Source organism: Atractosteus spatula, chromosome 4 (assembly GCF_055471065.1).
Source record: "Atractosteus spatula isolate fAtrSpa1 chromosome 4, fAtrSpa1.hap1, whole genome shotgun sequence".
Lineage (NCBI taxonomy): Eukaryota > Metazoa > Chordata > Actinopteri > Semionotiformes > Lepisosteidae > Atractosteus > Atractosteus spatula.
The window spans coordinates 2,637,000-2,653,359 of NC_142709.1; the positions used below are offsets into that span (position 1 = coordinate 2,637,000).

At 46.3% G+C, this 16,360-nt stretch overlaps 1 protein-coding gene across 1 annotated transcript in view; it reads left to right on the forward strand.

The window, feature by feature from the left end:
• Positions 1–15,161, forward strand: part of xpo4 (exportin 4) — a 34,552-nt gene extending 19,391 nt beyond the window's left edge. The window contains exons 9-23 of the mRNA XM_088914837.1: positions 1,827–2,001; positions 2,674–2,850; positions 3,403–3,545; positions 3,793–3,938; positions 4,973–5,150; positions 6,752–6,911; positions 7,217–7,386; positions 7,793–7,967; positions 8,619–8,912; positions 9,935–10,115; positions 10,560–10,678; positions 12,161–12,291; positions 12,550–12,667; positions 13,013–13,105; positions 13,829–15,161. Of these exons, the coding sequence (XP_088770963.1) occupies positions 1,827–2,001; positions 2,674–2,850; positions 3,403–3,545; positions 3,793–3,938; positions 4,973–5,150; positions 6,752–6,911; positions 7,217–7,386; positions 7,793–7,967; positions 8,619–8,912; positions 9,935–10,115; positions 10,560–10,678; positions 12,161–12,291; positions 12,550–12,667; positions 13,013–13,105; positions 13,829–14,026 (2,458 nt within the window). The 3' untranslated portion in view covers positions 14,027–15,161. The remainder of the gene's footprint in view (positions 1–1,826; positions 2,002–2,673; positions 2,851–3,402; positions 3,546–3,792; positions 3,939–4,972; positions 5,151–6,751; positions 6,912–7,216; positions 7,387–7,792; positions 7,968–8,618; positions 8,913–9,934; positions 10,116–10,559; positions 10,679–12,160; positions 12,292–12,549; positions 12,668–13,012; positions 13,106–13,828) is intronic.
• The last annotated feature ends 1,199 nt before the right edge of the window (positions 15,162–16,360 follow it).

Genomic DNA, 16,360 nt, shown 5'->3' on the forward strand with positions numbered 1-16,360 from the left:
TTCAACATTTGAGCAAAACTTTGAAAGAACTGTACCCTGTGATATAAAAACAATGTGAAAACAGAATGTAAGCGTTCACTACAGGTACGGTAACAGCTTATCTTTACCGTCTCATACAAAATAATACTAAAATCATGATAATACATTTTATTTAATTTAGTGCCTTTAGCATCTGTCTTCTCAAAGAGCTTTTCCGCTTTACTGAAAAGGTAAAAAAAAGGTTCAATGAAAATTGTAAGATACAAGATAAATGTAATGTTCGGTAGTTTGTGTTTTAATTCCGTGCCTTCAGCTTCAGATTATAGTTGGGTCTCTTCAGTAATCGCCCAGTGAAACTGTCTAAAATACTGGCTGTATTTTACGAACCTTAGTCACTTTCTTGTCTTCATATAACTACATCTCTATTAATTTTTTTATTAAAGGTTCAACAAGCTGCTTCATGTTTTGTCACTTTTGTGCAGTAAATTTCAACGCAATGCTGTGTTGTAAGGAAGAGACCTCTTAGCCCAGTATCTTTAGGGGCAATAAAATTAAGTATAGTAGGATTCCGACACCTGCAAATTTAACATTTGCTAATTTGTTTGCATGTCTGTCTGTCAGATGGGATCTTGTATAAGAGAAGAGGAGAGCTTGATGAAACCAAGCTGAAAGCTGTTAACGGCAACTACTTGACATCAATTGCTGAGAAAATGCAGTGGAATCAGAGTTTTAGGCAGTCTTAGATCAGGCAGTCCAGCTCAGCTACACCTACAAGTGGCTTGTGGCAGGAAGGTGTTGGGCAGCAAACAAATAGAGCACATTCAGAGACCAGATTATAGCCCTGGAGAGACTGTGTGTGAAGGGTTAACGAAAGTGAGGGACTGGCCTTCTGTGTTGCAGACTCTGATATAAATAACCTGCATGTTTCACTCCAGAACCTATGAGTCAGGAGGAATTAATCTGGACCACTCATCTCTCGATGCATTTCTGGTTTGTAATTGACTATTCCCGTAGTCTTTTCTGACTAAATTGTGCTGATTTTCTCATATAATGTGTATTTATTTGAAGCTGTCTGAATTATGAAACACAGAGGCACCTGATATAAATCAACCAGCTCTTTTAAAGTCATCAATAGCAACAGAAATGGTATTATATAAATATTTTTAAAATGTTACAAATCTAAAAACCTATAACTACAGTCAAGCCTATAAAAACCTTTCAATGTTAAATTTACTGTGAAAAGTCATCACTGTTGCCTGTTCTAAATGAAAGATGGTGCACTGGATGCACAGTTTGAGTTCAGAAAATCACATCTGGAAGAGAGTCAGGCGAATGGTCTGCGGACATGCAGGTTCTGAGGAAGAGAGACAAAGATCGACCAATAGCTCCACACAAGCTTAGTAAGGAAAACGCACGCACTGTTTGAACAAGAATAATGAATGAGGAAAACTCTTAAGAAGTGCTTTTTCATCACTTCTCGTTGGCAGGGCTTCATTTGCATTTAATCTGTGAAAGACTTACAGTGTTTAATTAGGCCATGTAATATGGTTTCGTGATGGACTCTTTTGTTAGGGGTGCCTTTGCATACTGTGTAGAATTGCGCTTCGTAAACAAAATGATATTTGTAATAGGGCATTGTCTCGCCTGCTCTTGGTTCTCAGCAGTGACCTTTTCTCTCAAGTTGTTCAGAAAGTTGAGATACTGTCAGATTTTATGTGCAGGATGCTTAGAGGTTGACCGTTCTGGTAGTAGAGCAGCAATAGTTTTTTTTAAAATATGTGCAATTTCAGAACATTTTATCAATGGCGACTCCCCCCTCCACCTTGAATCTTTTTTTTTTTTACCAGTATTGAAATTGAAGATTCGGAAGCAGTGGGAATTTCCAACATCATTAGCAACTTGATCACGATGTTCCCGCGTAGCAACCTCACAGCCCTCCCCAACGACCTCTTCACATCCTTCGTGAACTGCCTCACTCACCTCACCTGCTCCTTCGGCCGGAGCGCCGCCCTGGAGGAAGTGGTAATCTCTCCCGCCACCTCTCGGGGGCAGCACTGGCCATCGGTGGCCCTTGGGCGAGCTCTCCTCGGGAGTCTGATTGAACTGCGCTGGGGTGGGGGGGCCGGTCTTGCTCTCAAGTCTCAATTCTGTCCTTGGTCTTGGCGGAGTGGCCACACCGCACTAGGCGGGCAGTGCTCGGTGGTCATGGCAGGCTCCGTTTCACTTGACTTTCACCGTTTCACTTAATGGCATCTTGAGCCTGCAGGTTTCGAGCAGGCCACTTGAAGTAATAAAGGCACGCGTTACGGCTTTCAGGTAGTGGCGACTGTGCTCCTGAAGATCGCGTAGCTTCTATGCAAGAGCGTGAGGTAAACTGGTTTAACCAGTTCGATGTAACCGTTCACCTCTCAAGTTCACTACAATTGGAACCACTAGTTACGATTCCGAACGGACCTCTGAGGTGCTTCATTCATGCTAAGGGTACCGCGTGCTCGTTGTTGGTCAGTGTGGTTGTGGTGGTGCTTTGCTGCTTTGACTTGAAGGACCCTTTTCCAGTTGCCGGCGGTGGTGAGGTCAGTATGGGGGGGGGGGTTCAGACAGCTGTGAGTCTGCAGAGGGAGTGGCGAGCAATCTGGCCTCTCCCCTGGAGCGGCGTGCTGAGCGACTCCGTCCCAACATGCGCTCTCTCCACAGCTGGACAAGGACGACATGGTGTACATGGAGGCCTACGACAAGTTGCTGGAGTCCTGGCTGACCCTGGTGCAGGACGACAAGCATTTCCACAAGGGCTGCTTCGTGCAGCCCGCCGTGCAGGTCTTCAACTCCTACATCCAGTGTCACCTGGCTGCGCCCGACGGCACCCGGAACCTGGTGAGGCCATGCTCGGCGCAGCTCGGGGGGGGGGGGGGGGGGAGCCTGTCATAGTCAGTCTGTCGCCTCCGCAGGTGGGGGTGTATTAGCAGTGTGATGCAATCGTGGTGCCCGCTGTTGCCGTCGGGACAGAAATGAGTGCTGCTATCAAAAATGGAATTGCTGTCTGCATCGAACGTTCTGTTGAGATGATGTGAAAGGAGAGCAGTGTCAGTTTTCCTCGTCCTCAGGTGTACGGATGGGAGTAAGAAAAATACCACCTGTGGTTTCTTTGACTTGAGCTTGGGCTTGGGCACCCTTGTGGTGTGAGATATCATAGACACCACGGTGGAATTTCATCAGTTTTTCTGTGCATATGTACGTAAGGCACAAAACAAAATCAGCTGCTGATTTTGCCCCTGAGCCCCTCTTTTGCGATTCTGCTTTTGTCCGTCTCTGCCTGAAACTACGGACAAAATGTCGATGTTGAGGAGGTGAGCCAGCGAGAGTTAGAGGCCTTTCTCTCGGTCAAGTGTCGATTCATTCTCATCTTCTCGTTTTGAAAAATTGCAGACCGCTAACGGAGTGGCCTCGCACGAAGAAGACGAAATTAACGAGCTGCAGGAAGACGACCGAGAATTGTTCTCCGACCAACTGGCCAGTATAGGCATGCTGGGCCGAATAGCTGCTGACCACTGCATCCCTCTCCTCACCAGGTAGAGCTGTACAGCTCAGGGCCCATGTGGGTCCAGAGAAGCATGGCCAAATAAAAGCATGCACGAATTTAAACAAGCTCCTCCGTTAGGACCTTCATGTCTCCTGAGCGCTGTGTGTCGGTCTCCCAGAGTGCTGTCTTCGTGTTTGTGGACAGAACTGGCCTTTCCCTACCTGCTGTACCCCTGCTCTCCGTGCTGCTCGGGGGGGGAGGAGTGTCTGTGGTGACCGTGTGTCTCTCTCTCTCAGTCTGTTAGAAGACCGGGTCACCAGGCTCCACGGGCAGCTCCAGAGGCACCAGCAGCACCTGCTGGCGTCCCCGGGGTCGGGCTCTGTGGACAGGAAGGTGCTGGACGACCTCTATGAAGACATTCACTGGTTAATCTTAGTCACAGGTAGGGTATCCCGTCTTCCTGCATCTTCGACAGGGCCCGGCGCACATCAGTCTGTGAGCATTCTCTGCTCGCATACTTCTATGACAGTGTTCAATTTGCGAAATCCCTAAATATTTATAAACATTGCAGGAGATACTAGTGGAGTCCTTTTGCACCAAATAAAATGACTGGGATCTGAGATCTTACAGATGGTGCTGATGCCCTGTAAAACAAGAGGCACAGAGAAACAGAACATGGCACAGGACCAACTTTACAAATAATGGATATATTTCAGGAACACCTGTTGAAAATGGTGAAAATGAATGCATACCTTTTAAGATGCTTCCTTTTTTGTTAATGATTTATTAATTCTATGGAGGTTCCTTTCTTCCTCTATGTACATTCTATACTCAGGTGCCCTTTCTGCATCTTCCACAACAGCTTTCCTTGTTGTCTAAATGTTTTGTCATGAAAGCCGTTTTCTAGCCGTGCCACTAACACTTCTTTTGAGTTCCAAGAACCATCGAAATGCAGTTTAGATTTTTGGTTTCCAATTTGGGAGCGATTGTCAGGCACCGAGGAATGACTTCAGTGAACCGGCTTACTGGGCATTTCATTTTGTGAGTTTTGGGCTTTCCCTTGTAGCCGTTTTCTTCTGAAAGACCAAAACTAACCAACATTTTAAGTGTGTCTTGTGCAAAGCATTAAATCATGTCATGCAAGACTAGTTTGTTTTGTCATATATTTCATGACAAACGCTCGTGGCCGGCGTGACGCCCACTGGTATGTTAGAAATTGTAGGTCTTGTTCCAGAAGTCTCTCGGAACATTATTTTGAAGCAGAATGAGCTTGTTTTCACAAGTCACTTCCGTGCCCTGCACGCAAGGTTCTTGTTGGACAGCTTGCTTGGACATCTTTCCAAATTGTGCTTCAGAGCACCAAATATGTTGGACTAATGAGATTATTTGCTTGTTAAAAAGAACACAGTTCAGAAGCACAATAGCAGACGTGTTCCTACCTATTGCAGACGTTGTGTGCTGTTTCTGTGGTTCTAGGCTACCTCTTAGCAGACGACGCTCAGGGAGAGACCCCTCTGATCCCCTCGGAGGTAATGGAGTTCTCCATCAAGCACTCGACCGAAGTGGACATCAACACCACGCTGCAGGTCCTGGGCTCTCCTGGGGAGAAGGCCTCCTCCATTCCTGGCTGCAACCGGACGGACTCGGTGATCAGGTGGGCAGTGGACGCAGAGAGGACCATCCCTGACCGTGGCCTGGAGCACGAACGGCCGCGTTCTGTCGGAAATTGCCACACAGATTTCTGTGCCTGAAGTGTCACGGTTTTTAGCATTTTTTGTAAAAATAAATTAGTAGTATTAAAAATAAGTTTGGATTTAGATCTATTTAAATTTGACTGCTGGCGTAGTTGCAAAAAGCAATACAGTGGGAGCACAATAATAATATAGCATTGTTATATAACGTGTAATCACACCCCTGAAGAATCTGAGAAACTGACTGGGGCTAAAAAGGAGGCCGGATTTGTGTTTTCTGAGACGACTTGAACTCGAATCCCTGCTGTGACAGACGTCCTCGCCATCGGGACGGTTTCGAAGGAACTTCTGAAATGTTCTTTGAGTAACAAAAGGGCTTCTCAGTCTTTGCATGAACAGAAGTACAGCTCTCTCAAGAACTGCTTTCTTCAGGAGTGTTTGTGGCAACATTTTACCCAGCCAGGAACATTTAATTTTTCCAGTTCCAGTAAGCTCACAATTTTTCCTTCCTGGTGGAAACCACACCACTCGGAAAGATGCCTCCCCTGACCTCTGAGTCATCTGTTCTTGTGTCGGGTACTGACAGCTACAGACAGTGGTCTTCTTCGCAAGTGCGCCTGGCAGTGTGTCAACCATTTAAAATATGCCAGGGGGATTACATTTGTAAAGACATGGGCGCCTTTGAATCTCTCCTTGGCCCTCACTCACTGGACGCTGGTGCTGAGATTGAGTTATTGAATTGTGGAAGAAGCTGTGCATGGAAACATGTCAGTACGATGGCCTCTGAGAGTTTTTGTGCACGGCTGTCTAAATCACCGGGTTATATGGCAGGTTAGTGTTATACTTTCACAGAAGGTGTCGTATTGAGAAGTACAGTGATTTCAGAAAGTGTTGTCCAGCAGATCCTTACCTGAATCAGGGAGGTCCCAAGGGTCTGTACGCTCAAAAACTCATGGTTTCTTACGAAGAAGTAAAAACCAGGAGGCTATGTTGTCCTTTTTCCAAGATAAACGGCGCTGAAAAACTCCAGCCACCGTTCATGCACTTTAAATACTGAGCAAAAACCTAATTGCACCCATCCAGTAATTCATTCCATCACCCAGAGCATCTGTTTACAAGTGTTCAGAGGCTGTACAGAGACCTCTAGTGACAGGTCCGCTGTAACTGCGGGCCTGCCGCACATGGCGAGAAAGAGCGAGTGTCTTAAATATCCTCCAGGGGTAATTTGTTTTACAGCAGCAGACTGTGTGAAGAAAATACACAATCAACACACATATAGAGGTAAGCAAGAACATCATCTGTCCAGCAGGGTTGTGGCTGCAGGTATAAATGAGAACTTGAACCTGATCGTTTTTAAATCGGGGGAAAATCCATACCTACATTCTGAGGGGAGGAATTGGAATTCATTGAACAAGGGTTTTATGGCTCCTCTAGGATGCAGGAATCGTAACTGATCTGAGTGCTGCACATCACTGGTGAGGAATCAGGGTTGTAGTTCAGTAAGTAAATTGCACAATGAGCACTTCCCAGGTAGTCAGCCCAGCTGTTGCTCTTGTCTGGCCAGGCTGCTCTCCGCCGTCTTGAGAGCTTCAGAAGTGGAGTCCCGAGCTACGAGAGCCAACCTTACCGAGCTGCTGAGCCCGCAGATGGGCAAGGACATCGTCTGGTTCCTGAAGCGCTGGGCGAAGACGTACCTCCTGGTGGACGACAAGCTGTATAACCAGGTGAGAAGGCGTAGCGGACGTTGATGGACTCTTCGTCCTAATTGAAAGTCTTGATCTTTTTTGCTTCTCGTTTACGGGGTTGAGAATTGTATAACTTGTTGATTGATCACCATAATCTTTTGTGTGCTGCAGCTGAAAAGGTTTCATTTATGCAATTCAGTGTTTTCTTCTAGAATTTTTTTCCTAACAAAATGTTTGTAAAGTAGATTTTTCCCTCAGATCTCAATTTTGTTTGAGTGCTTTAACAACTCTTAGCTCTGAACTGTCCCCAGGCAGTTGACGTAATGTACCGACTTGCCTCCTAGATAAGCATACCGCTCAGCACGGCCTTTGGGGCAGACACTGAAGGCGCACAGTGGATTGTGGGATACCTCCTGGAGAAGGTGATCAATAACCTGTCGGTGTGGAGCTCGGAGGCTGAACTAGCCAACGACACTGTGGAGCTGCTGGTTACGCTGGTGGAACGAAGGGAAAGGTGGGTTAGAGCCTCGTACAGCTTTGTTAGAGGGTTATTCTTCTGCACGGAAAGATGCTGGGCTGAATGTGTTGTGTTTATTGTGGGATTTGCATCTCTACTCTCCCAAAATCCCTTGAGGAAGAGGTTTCACCTCTGCTTGAGCAGCAGCAGTGGTGGCTGCAGGTCTCCCACAGTGCTTTCTCCTGAGCTGTGTCTGTGTGTCTGTGTGTCTGTGTGTCTGTGTGTCTGTGTGTCTGTGTGTCTGTGTGTCTGTGTGTCTGTGTTGTGGCTGCAGGTCTCACAGTGCTGTCTCCTGAGCGGTGTGTGTGTGTGTGTGTGTGTGTGTGTGTGTGTGTGTGTGTTGGGGCTGCAGATCTCCCAGAGTGCCGTCTCCTGAGCGCCGTGTCTGTGTCGGTGTCCACAGGGCCAACATTGTGATCCAGTGTGAGAACTGGTGGAACCTGGCGAAGCAGTTTGCCAGCCGCAGCCCCCCCCTGCACTTCCTGTCTAGCTCGGTGCAGAGGACGCTGATGAAGGCCCTGGTGTTGGGCGGCTTCGCCCACATGGACTCGGACACCAAGCAGCAGTACTGGACGGAGGTCAGCACACACCGCCACTGCGTGTTTGTCAGCTCAGACACTTACATTTAAAAATGCCTTGTAGTGAGAGAGTCGTAGTCTTTCATGGATAATGCATGAATTTGCTTAGCCGATGACCTAATCCGGGTGACCTGCCTGCAATACGGAAAATTTTACATTAAGCCAAAGTGCAAAGAACACCTTGAATGAGAATGATAAGGTAAAAAAAATAAAATAAAACGACGACAAGGCTAGCAAGAACTCTGGAAGAGCAATACAAGTGCCTCACAAGTGAAAACAAGAATGAGAGCAGTCTGCAGGCTGAGTTGATGCGACTGTGATGTAAACACCATTGGTATTACACCTTGTTTACAGTACGGGCAATCGGCAACGTCTCGTAACATGCAGCAGGGGATGCAGGGTATTGCATGAATAATATGAATGAAAGCAGTGCAGTAATAAAGGAAGAATATTGCCGCCTTCTCAAGAGCTCTAACATTGTCTTGTGGAGGTCAGAGGCATGCTGTGGATACTCGCTATATGTAAACAAAAGCATGTGCTTCTAGATGAATGTCAGTCCTTTAGAAATGCCAGTCTTGGTAAGAATGCTGTGGCCTGCATGTCCCAGACGCTGCTTATGTTTCCCTGGAGGTAACAGCTGTCTCTCTGCAGGTTCTGCAGCCGCTTCAGCAGCGATTCCTGAATGTGATCAACCAGGAGAACTTCCAGCAAATCTGTCAGGAGGAGGAGGTGAAGCAGGAGATCATCGCGACGCTGGAGGCACTGTGTGGCATCGCCGAGGCCACGCAGATCGACAATGTGGTCGTCCTCTTCAACTTCCTCATGGACTTCCTCAACAACTGCATCGGCCTCATGGAGGTGTACAAGAACACCCCCGAGACCGTCAACCTCATCATAGAGGTTTTTGTTGAAGTTGCACACAAACAGATCTGTTACCTGGGAGAGGTGGGTGAAAATGAGTGTTCCTCACATCGTGCTTAACAACCAAGAGAATACGTGGGCCTTGCCTCAGTCTTCCTTGGTGCAGCTTAATCGAGTGTCTCGGTTTCATCTCCGTGAAGCTACTAACAGTGAACAAACAACCTACTAACAGCACAAACAGTGAAACCCACTGCTCTGGTTTTGTGCTGTATAAACTAGCCTTTGTGCTGCTTTTGTTCCCGAGATATTTTCCTTATTTGTTCAGGGTTAGGGACTCACTTAAGATTAGATAAGATCGCTTTATTGGCCATATACAAGTTCTTACATTAGGAATTTGTCTTTTCACATACCCCAGCTTGCTCTCCATGAGACACACAGACAGGGAGAGAAGCTTGGGGTCAGAGCACAGGGTCAGCCATTTATACGGCACCCCTGGAGCAGCTGGGGTTAAGGGCCTTGCTCAGGGGCCCAACGGAGTAGGATTCCTCTGCTGGCCGTGGGATACGAACCGGCAACTTTCCAGCCACAGGCGCAGATCCTGAGCCTCAGTGCCAATGCACCCAAGATCTTCTGTTTATTACACAGGCGCTTTAACCAGCTTAGCCACGACCCCTACAACGGAGCAAGAGAACCGAGCCACTCCTGTTTGTTTGTGCTCCGTCAGCACCTTCGTTTTTCGGGGTGTGACATCACTGAGCCCCCCCCGACAACAACCACAACTGTCATGTAACTCCCTGAAAAGAGAAGGCTCTATATCTCAAGAACAAATGCACCTTGGTTGGCACTTTCAGTGGAGCGCAAACAGATGTGGTGTGGGTTTCTGTGTCATTGCTGGAGAGACCAGCTTCATAGAGCTTCACTGAGTCACCAAAAGCCCTACTGGTTATCAAAACCCTGGTAAAGCTGCCTTTATGTATGCTGACTGGAGACGGATTTTGAAAGGACACTGCAAAACAGCTATTATTCAACCCCTCTGTGACTTAAGACTGACAAATGGTTTGGCATTTATAGTACCGTTGTTGAATACAGTTTTTTTTCCTGCTCAGTCGAAGTCGATGAAGCTGTACGAAGCCTGCCTGACCCTGCTGCAGGTCTACTCCAAGAACAACCTGGGCCGGAAGAGGGTGGACGTGACTGCCGAGGAGGACCAGTACCAGGATCTGCTTCTCATCATGGAGCTGCTGACAAACCTGCTGTCCAAAGAGTTCATCGACTTCAGTGATACTGGTGCGCAGCACGAGAGCGCACGGTCTCCAGCGGCGCTGGGCTTGTTTGGATCCGTTTACCAAAAGAGCAATCTGTAGAGCTCGGGGAGAAAAATCAAAAGAAAGTCATGGGCTAAAGAGTGGTGTGCTCACCGCTTGGGTACAACTTCAGACATAGTTGTGCTTTGGGATCTTTCTGTACGTGCATTTTTAAATGTCCATGTGTGCACCTATAACACGTTCAAGCCTCTCTGCTCACTGGAGAGAGAAGAGGGCAGTGTCCCTGAACATTTGCAGGGTAACCTGTGAAAGTTTGTCATAGTTTGTTGTTCTCACTGTCTACTTGGAGGCTAAATGGATTACTGGAGGGCTGTTTGAAGAAGTGTATCGGATGTCTTGCAGTGCTGAGTGACTGTATGGTGGCCCTGGTTGGAAGTCATTCCTGTCGTCTTTGACTTTGTTCCAGATGAAGTGTTTCGAGGGCAGGAGCAAGGCCAAGGGGCAAACCGGTCGGTCTCTGCTGCAGACGTGGTCCTGTATGGTGTCAACATTGTGCTGCCCCTCATGTCTCAAGACCTGCTGAAAGTAAGCGCCCTTGCTTTCCAAGGCTGCAAAGAAGTCGGCGTTGAACTTGGCTCACATTTTTATGACTGCTTTTTTTCACATTATGAGATAAGAGAAGATAGATCACTTTATTGGCCATATACAATTTCTTGCATTAGGAATTTGTCTTTTCACATACGCCAGTTTGCTCTCCATGAGACACACAGACAGGGAGAGAAGCTTGGGGTCAGAGCACAGGGTCAGCCATTTAAACGGCACCCCTGGAGCAGTTGGGGTTAATGGCCTTGCTCAGGGGCCCAACAGAGTAGGATTCCTCTGCTGACTGCGGGATACGAACCGGCAACCTTCCAGCCACAGGCGCAGATCCTTGGCCGCAGAGCCACCGCATCGCCCCAACTCCAGATTTTAAGTTGATATGGAGTTGGAGTTGATATGCTTTCAATTACAGATTTTAAGGAAAAGATTTGTCATTGTCTTTAGCTCAGTCCCCCTAAGTGTGTGTTAAAGGGAGGGGTTGTGGCTGAGTTATGAGTGAACAAATTAATGGTAAGGGGGTGTATTAGGAGTGCAGGTTCAGCCTTTACATAGACTTTACTAGTTGCTGCATGGGCTGTCTCATTAGTTGACTGTGAAAAAGCATCCCCACAATGTGGTGCACGATATAATTGAGAGCAGCATCTTTACTCCAAGTTATGTTGCTCAGTTGTAGACACTGTTGGGCTCACAGCACATAAACCATGGAGAGGTGTCATAGTTCAAAAGGTGATCTACAGCACTTCTTGCATTCTTACAGCCTTAGTAGACCTAAATGTTGATACTCACTCATACCCATAACCACAGTCTTCCCGTGTGGTTGTAAAGTGCCTTGCAAAAGGTTTTGTTCCCTGCCAGTTACGTATTTTGATGTATTACAAATAATATACTAATATAAAGTATACTTCTTTTTCAAATGAACTTCATTATTGAAAACTGAAAAGAGCAAACTGAAAGCTTGTATATATGAAGGATGTTTAATGGAGGTAAAACCACCAGATAATATGCCAGTACCCAAGAGAAGCTAAACAGACTACTTTGGTGGCTAGCAACTGCTGCAAGTCCCATCGGGTCTTGATCTGGCTACCGTCTGGGTGGTATAGCATGTGTAATGGACTTCCTGGTGTTGTTTCTCTGCTGCTCTATGGCTGACTTCTTTTGAAAGGTCCTTAGCTTTCATGGATGGTTTTCTCATTACACTATGTGAGCTGTGGCTTTTCAATTTAATGTCTTACTCAGGGGAATTACAAGAAATATGCAGTCTAATGAACAACTTTAGCTATTCAAGCAGGCTGTTGTGCTCATTTACTGACTGTTCACACTAATTATTTGCAGTTGCATTGTTATTTCATTGCAAGTCACTGTACCTCCTAACGGGCCTAAATATCAGCTGATATTTTTTTCAATTGTAAACATGCTTTGCATGATTGCCAGTCTAACACTGTTTTTCTGCTGTTTATCCTTCGACAGTTTCCGTCACTTTGTAATCAGTACTATAAGCTCATCACCTTCATCTGTGAAATTTTCCCTGAGAAAATCCCACAGCTCCCTGAAGACCTGTTCAAGAGCCTGATGTACTCTCTGGAGCTTGGCATGACCTCGTATCCTTTATTGCTCGTGTAGAATGTGGAACAAGAAATGTGTTTCAGCAAGCTATTAATATAAAAAGGGGACTCTCTCTGAAAATGTTTATCTTCATGTCTGGTAAAAATGTAAGTTTTACCCCAAGTTATATTGCTTTAAGGGAAGGAAGTAGCATGGTTTGGTATTCTTGCGAAACTCATCCACAAGACTTTTGCTGAGGACTTTTTGTAGTGATTGTACTCTGAAAGCTTTTGTCCTTAAGTAGGATTTTTCAGGATGAGCTCCGAGGTCAGCCAGCTGTGTCTAGAGGCTTTGACTCCTCTGGCAGAGCAGTGTGCCAAATCACAGGAGACTGACACGCCGCTGTTCATAGCCACCCGGCACTTCCTAAAGGTAGGAGCTGGATCGAAGGACCTGAGTGCTTAGCGTGCTCTGTAGATAGAATTGACTTTACTAATCTATGGCATTTAGAGCTTTGTAAAAAATAAAAAAGCACTTAAGTGCTATGGAGTTGGGGAATTTTTTTTTAGAAGCTGTGATTACAAATAAAAATATGCTCTTGTGCAAGATAATCTTCATTTTGCTGTAATCTTTGTGACTCTTACAGCATTGTGAGGAATGTAATATGTAAAAAGATGTGCCTTTGCTGTCACTGTATAATATTTTATGTGAAATAGCGATGCATGTGGTTGTTGTCTCAAAGTTTAATTAAAATATTTTTTCTCTTTCAACTTGCAGCTCGTCTTTGACATGTTAGTGCTGCAGAAACACAACACTGAAATGACTGTAGCAGCGGGAGAAGCTCTGTATACGCTAGTATGTTTGCATCAGGTAAGTAGCCTTTGCAAGAAGAAAAACAGATTTCTGCAGATTTTATTCATGCACCTTGTGGTTAAAGCCAAACCAGCAGCTGTATCATCCCATGGGATATTGCCAACTGCGGTATCGCCCTGCAGCTCCCAGCTGGCAGCCCACTGGAGCTCAGCATTGTGAGCCTGGCCAGTACCTGGGTGAGAGACTCCTGGGAAAGCTAAGGCTGCTGCTGGAAGAGGTGTTAGTGGGGCCAGCAGGGGGCGCTCACCCTGCGGTCTGTGTGGGTCCTAATGCCCCAGCATAGTGATGAGGACAATGTACTGCGAGAAGAAGCTGTGGATGAAATGTAAAACCAAGGTAAAAATCCCAGGGCATTTCTCGAGAAGAGTAGGGGTGTCACCCTGGTGTCTTGGCCAAATTTCCACCTGGCCTTTACCAATCATGTCCTCCTAATAATCCCCACCTCTGAACTGTCTTCATCACTCTGCTCTCCTCCCCACTGAGAGCTGGTGTGTGGGGAGAGGACTGGAGCATCATCCAGGTGGGGCTGCACACTGGTGGTGGTGGAGAGGATCCCCATTACCTGTAAAGCGCTTTGAGTGGAGTGTCTAGAAAAGTGCTATATAAGTGTGAGGAGTTTTATTAACTCTTTGATCCCTTATAGTACATCAGTGTCACCGCAGAAACATTGCAAATGGAACCTCCTTTGATTCCTTCTGCCCTCTCTCTCTCTCTTTAAAGGCAGAGTACTCGGAGCTGGTGGAGTCGCTACTTTCCAGCCAGCAGGATGCCGTCATATACCAGAGGCTTGCGGACGCCTTCAACAAGCTCACGGCCAGCAGCACACCCCCCACTATGGACCGCAAGCAAAAGGTGGCCTTTCTCAAGAGCCTGGAGGAGTTCGTGGCCAATGTCGGGGGGCTGCTGTGCGTCAAATAGCCGCTGCCCCCCCCCACCCCCCCCCCCGGAGCTTCACCTCGCCAAACCTCAGTGAAACTTGCACTGTTGGGCAAAAGACTGTTGGCGCTCGCTGAATTCCATCGGCTGCAGGCGGTGTGCGTCCCCGGCCCTGTCTGAAGCAGTGTACCGTGCAGCGTGGTCGAAAAATAGGGTGAACAAGCATTCAACTTTTCTTTTTAAAATCCAGTCACCTGTTTGCTTTGCCGGTGAACGGTTGTAATGGTTGCGACGTGGGACAGGACAGGCGAGGATTCCCCGTAGAGTGCCTTTATTTTTTTATTTATTTTTTTCGGAACCAGCCATCTCGATGGCCCGGGTGAAGATTGTCTTAAGGCGGTGAACCCTGCGCGTTCAGGCCGGCGCCGAGGCGTGTCAGGCGAGCAGAGCGGCGTGCCGGCATCAGCCCCGTCAAGTCTCCTTCCTCCTTCCGGTCACAGAGAGCCTTCGAACCCGTGAAGCTGGCGGACAAGAAACCAAATCACTTTCTTTTTTTTTTTGTTGTTGTTGGTGTTGTTGTTGTTGTTGTTGTTCTTCACTAAGGTTGTAAAAATATTTTCAGGAAGAAGAAGTGTAAAAAAGATAAAAAAATGTATAAGATAATCAACAACTTTTTTTTTTTTACTGTCGTTCTGCCTGGCGGAAGAGGTGTGGTTTTTATGTTCAGCCTTCCCACAGGAAGCGCAGCGGCTGAGGCCTTGCCTGCTACAGATGCAGCCCCCTCCTGCTGCTGCTGCCACCAGGACGCTCCTCTGCAGCGGAAGAGGCTTCGTGGGAAATGGACACTGACGTTGCTCTGCAGTTCAAGGACACAAGATGCAAACGGAAAACCCCTTTACTGCTGGGATTGAAGCCATACAGGGGCCACTGAAGCATATACTCTAGTTTATTTTTCTATCACCCCCCTTCCCCCCCCCCCAAGTCCGAGCAGAACTGAAGTCCACATTGCTTTAGCAATAACAAACCAAAGGGGTCAGCTGCTTCAGAGCCTGCGTCCATTTTAATTAGGGCATTAGAGATTTCCCCGTTTTTAAAATACCCGATTAATTTTTAGAGAACTTGTGTTAATTTCGGAATGCTTAAAAATGTAAAAGTGTATATAAACTTATTATATAAATTTTCTGAGTGTGGTTTTTCTGTTAGGTCTGCCTTTGTGTTTTCAGTTGTATATACATCTCAGACAGGGACAGTCTGATACAGGACTTGCACAGACTTCTTCTGTTCTCAGCCTTTGAGGAGCGTGGTGGAGTTAAATATTGTAACGGAGAGCATCATTATAGGAACCGTAATTTCCCTGTGGAGGATTAACGTTACCATATTTAGAATCGTCTTTATTATTTGAAACAAAGCAGTGGAAAGTTCCCTTGCACTTCGAGAGAAAGTGCTTTAAATCCGTAAATGAAGATTCGTTCCGCGCTCCACTGCTGGGGTTTTTTTCTGTTTTTGAGTTCAAAACATAACATCGAATAAAATGCATATGGGCTTATTTAGAAACTGAATTCTTTCTCTGTTGAGCGCAGTCTATACTTTAAACAAATGCATCCTGCAACAGGGTTGGGAAGCCACGTTCTACTGAATGTGGTCACCTGTGGAGATGTAGGCTTACCATTCTATGGATTTAGTCGTTGAAATGTTAGGTATTGAACAGGTCAAAAGGTTTAAATGTAGAGTCTTAAATGAATAAAGATAAGGGGCTCTAAACTATAGTCCTAGTAACCGTTCTCTTTATATCTCTCAATTTATTAAATGGGATCTAAAGCATTACTCCCATTCATGACTAATCACCCCATGATATTCTGAATTAAATTGCATTTCTGCCCTCTGCATCTGCACTCTGTGTGACAGACCTGAAATATATGTTGGAAAGTAGAGACTAACACCCCCCCCCCCCCACCACCAGTTCTGGACTGTGAGTAAGCAACACCCACAGCGAGAGAAAAGATGGGTTTCATCAGCTCATAATCCTCCCATCCAGTCCTTACACCTCTCACCTGTTCACAATCCTATGATGCCAGAGTGCACATAGGCTCAGTGAGAATATGCAGTGGCCATGGCTCCATACGTTCAGAAGATCCTGGAGGTCGTGCTGGTAGATTCTCAAATATACAATGCATTTTAAATCAAAGGGGGGTGGAGTTGGTGTCTGATAAATTACACATCTGTAGACTCCAGCTAGCCTTTCATCCTCATCTGTAAATTTTGTCGTCGTGCTTAAGTGCTCAATACATTTTAGTCTGGCCTACAAGATAGTTTTAAATTGAATTTATTGGCATGTACTCAATATTAATTTGTAATATTAATGTGTGTGTGTGACTT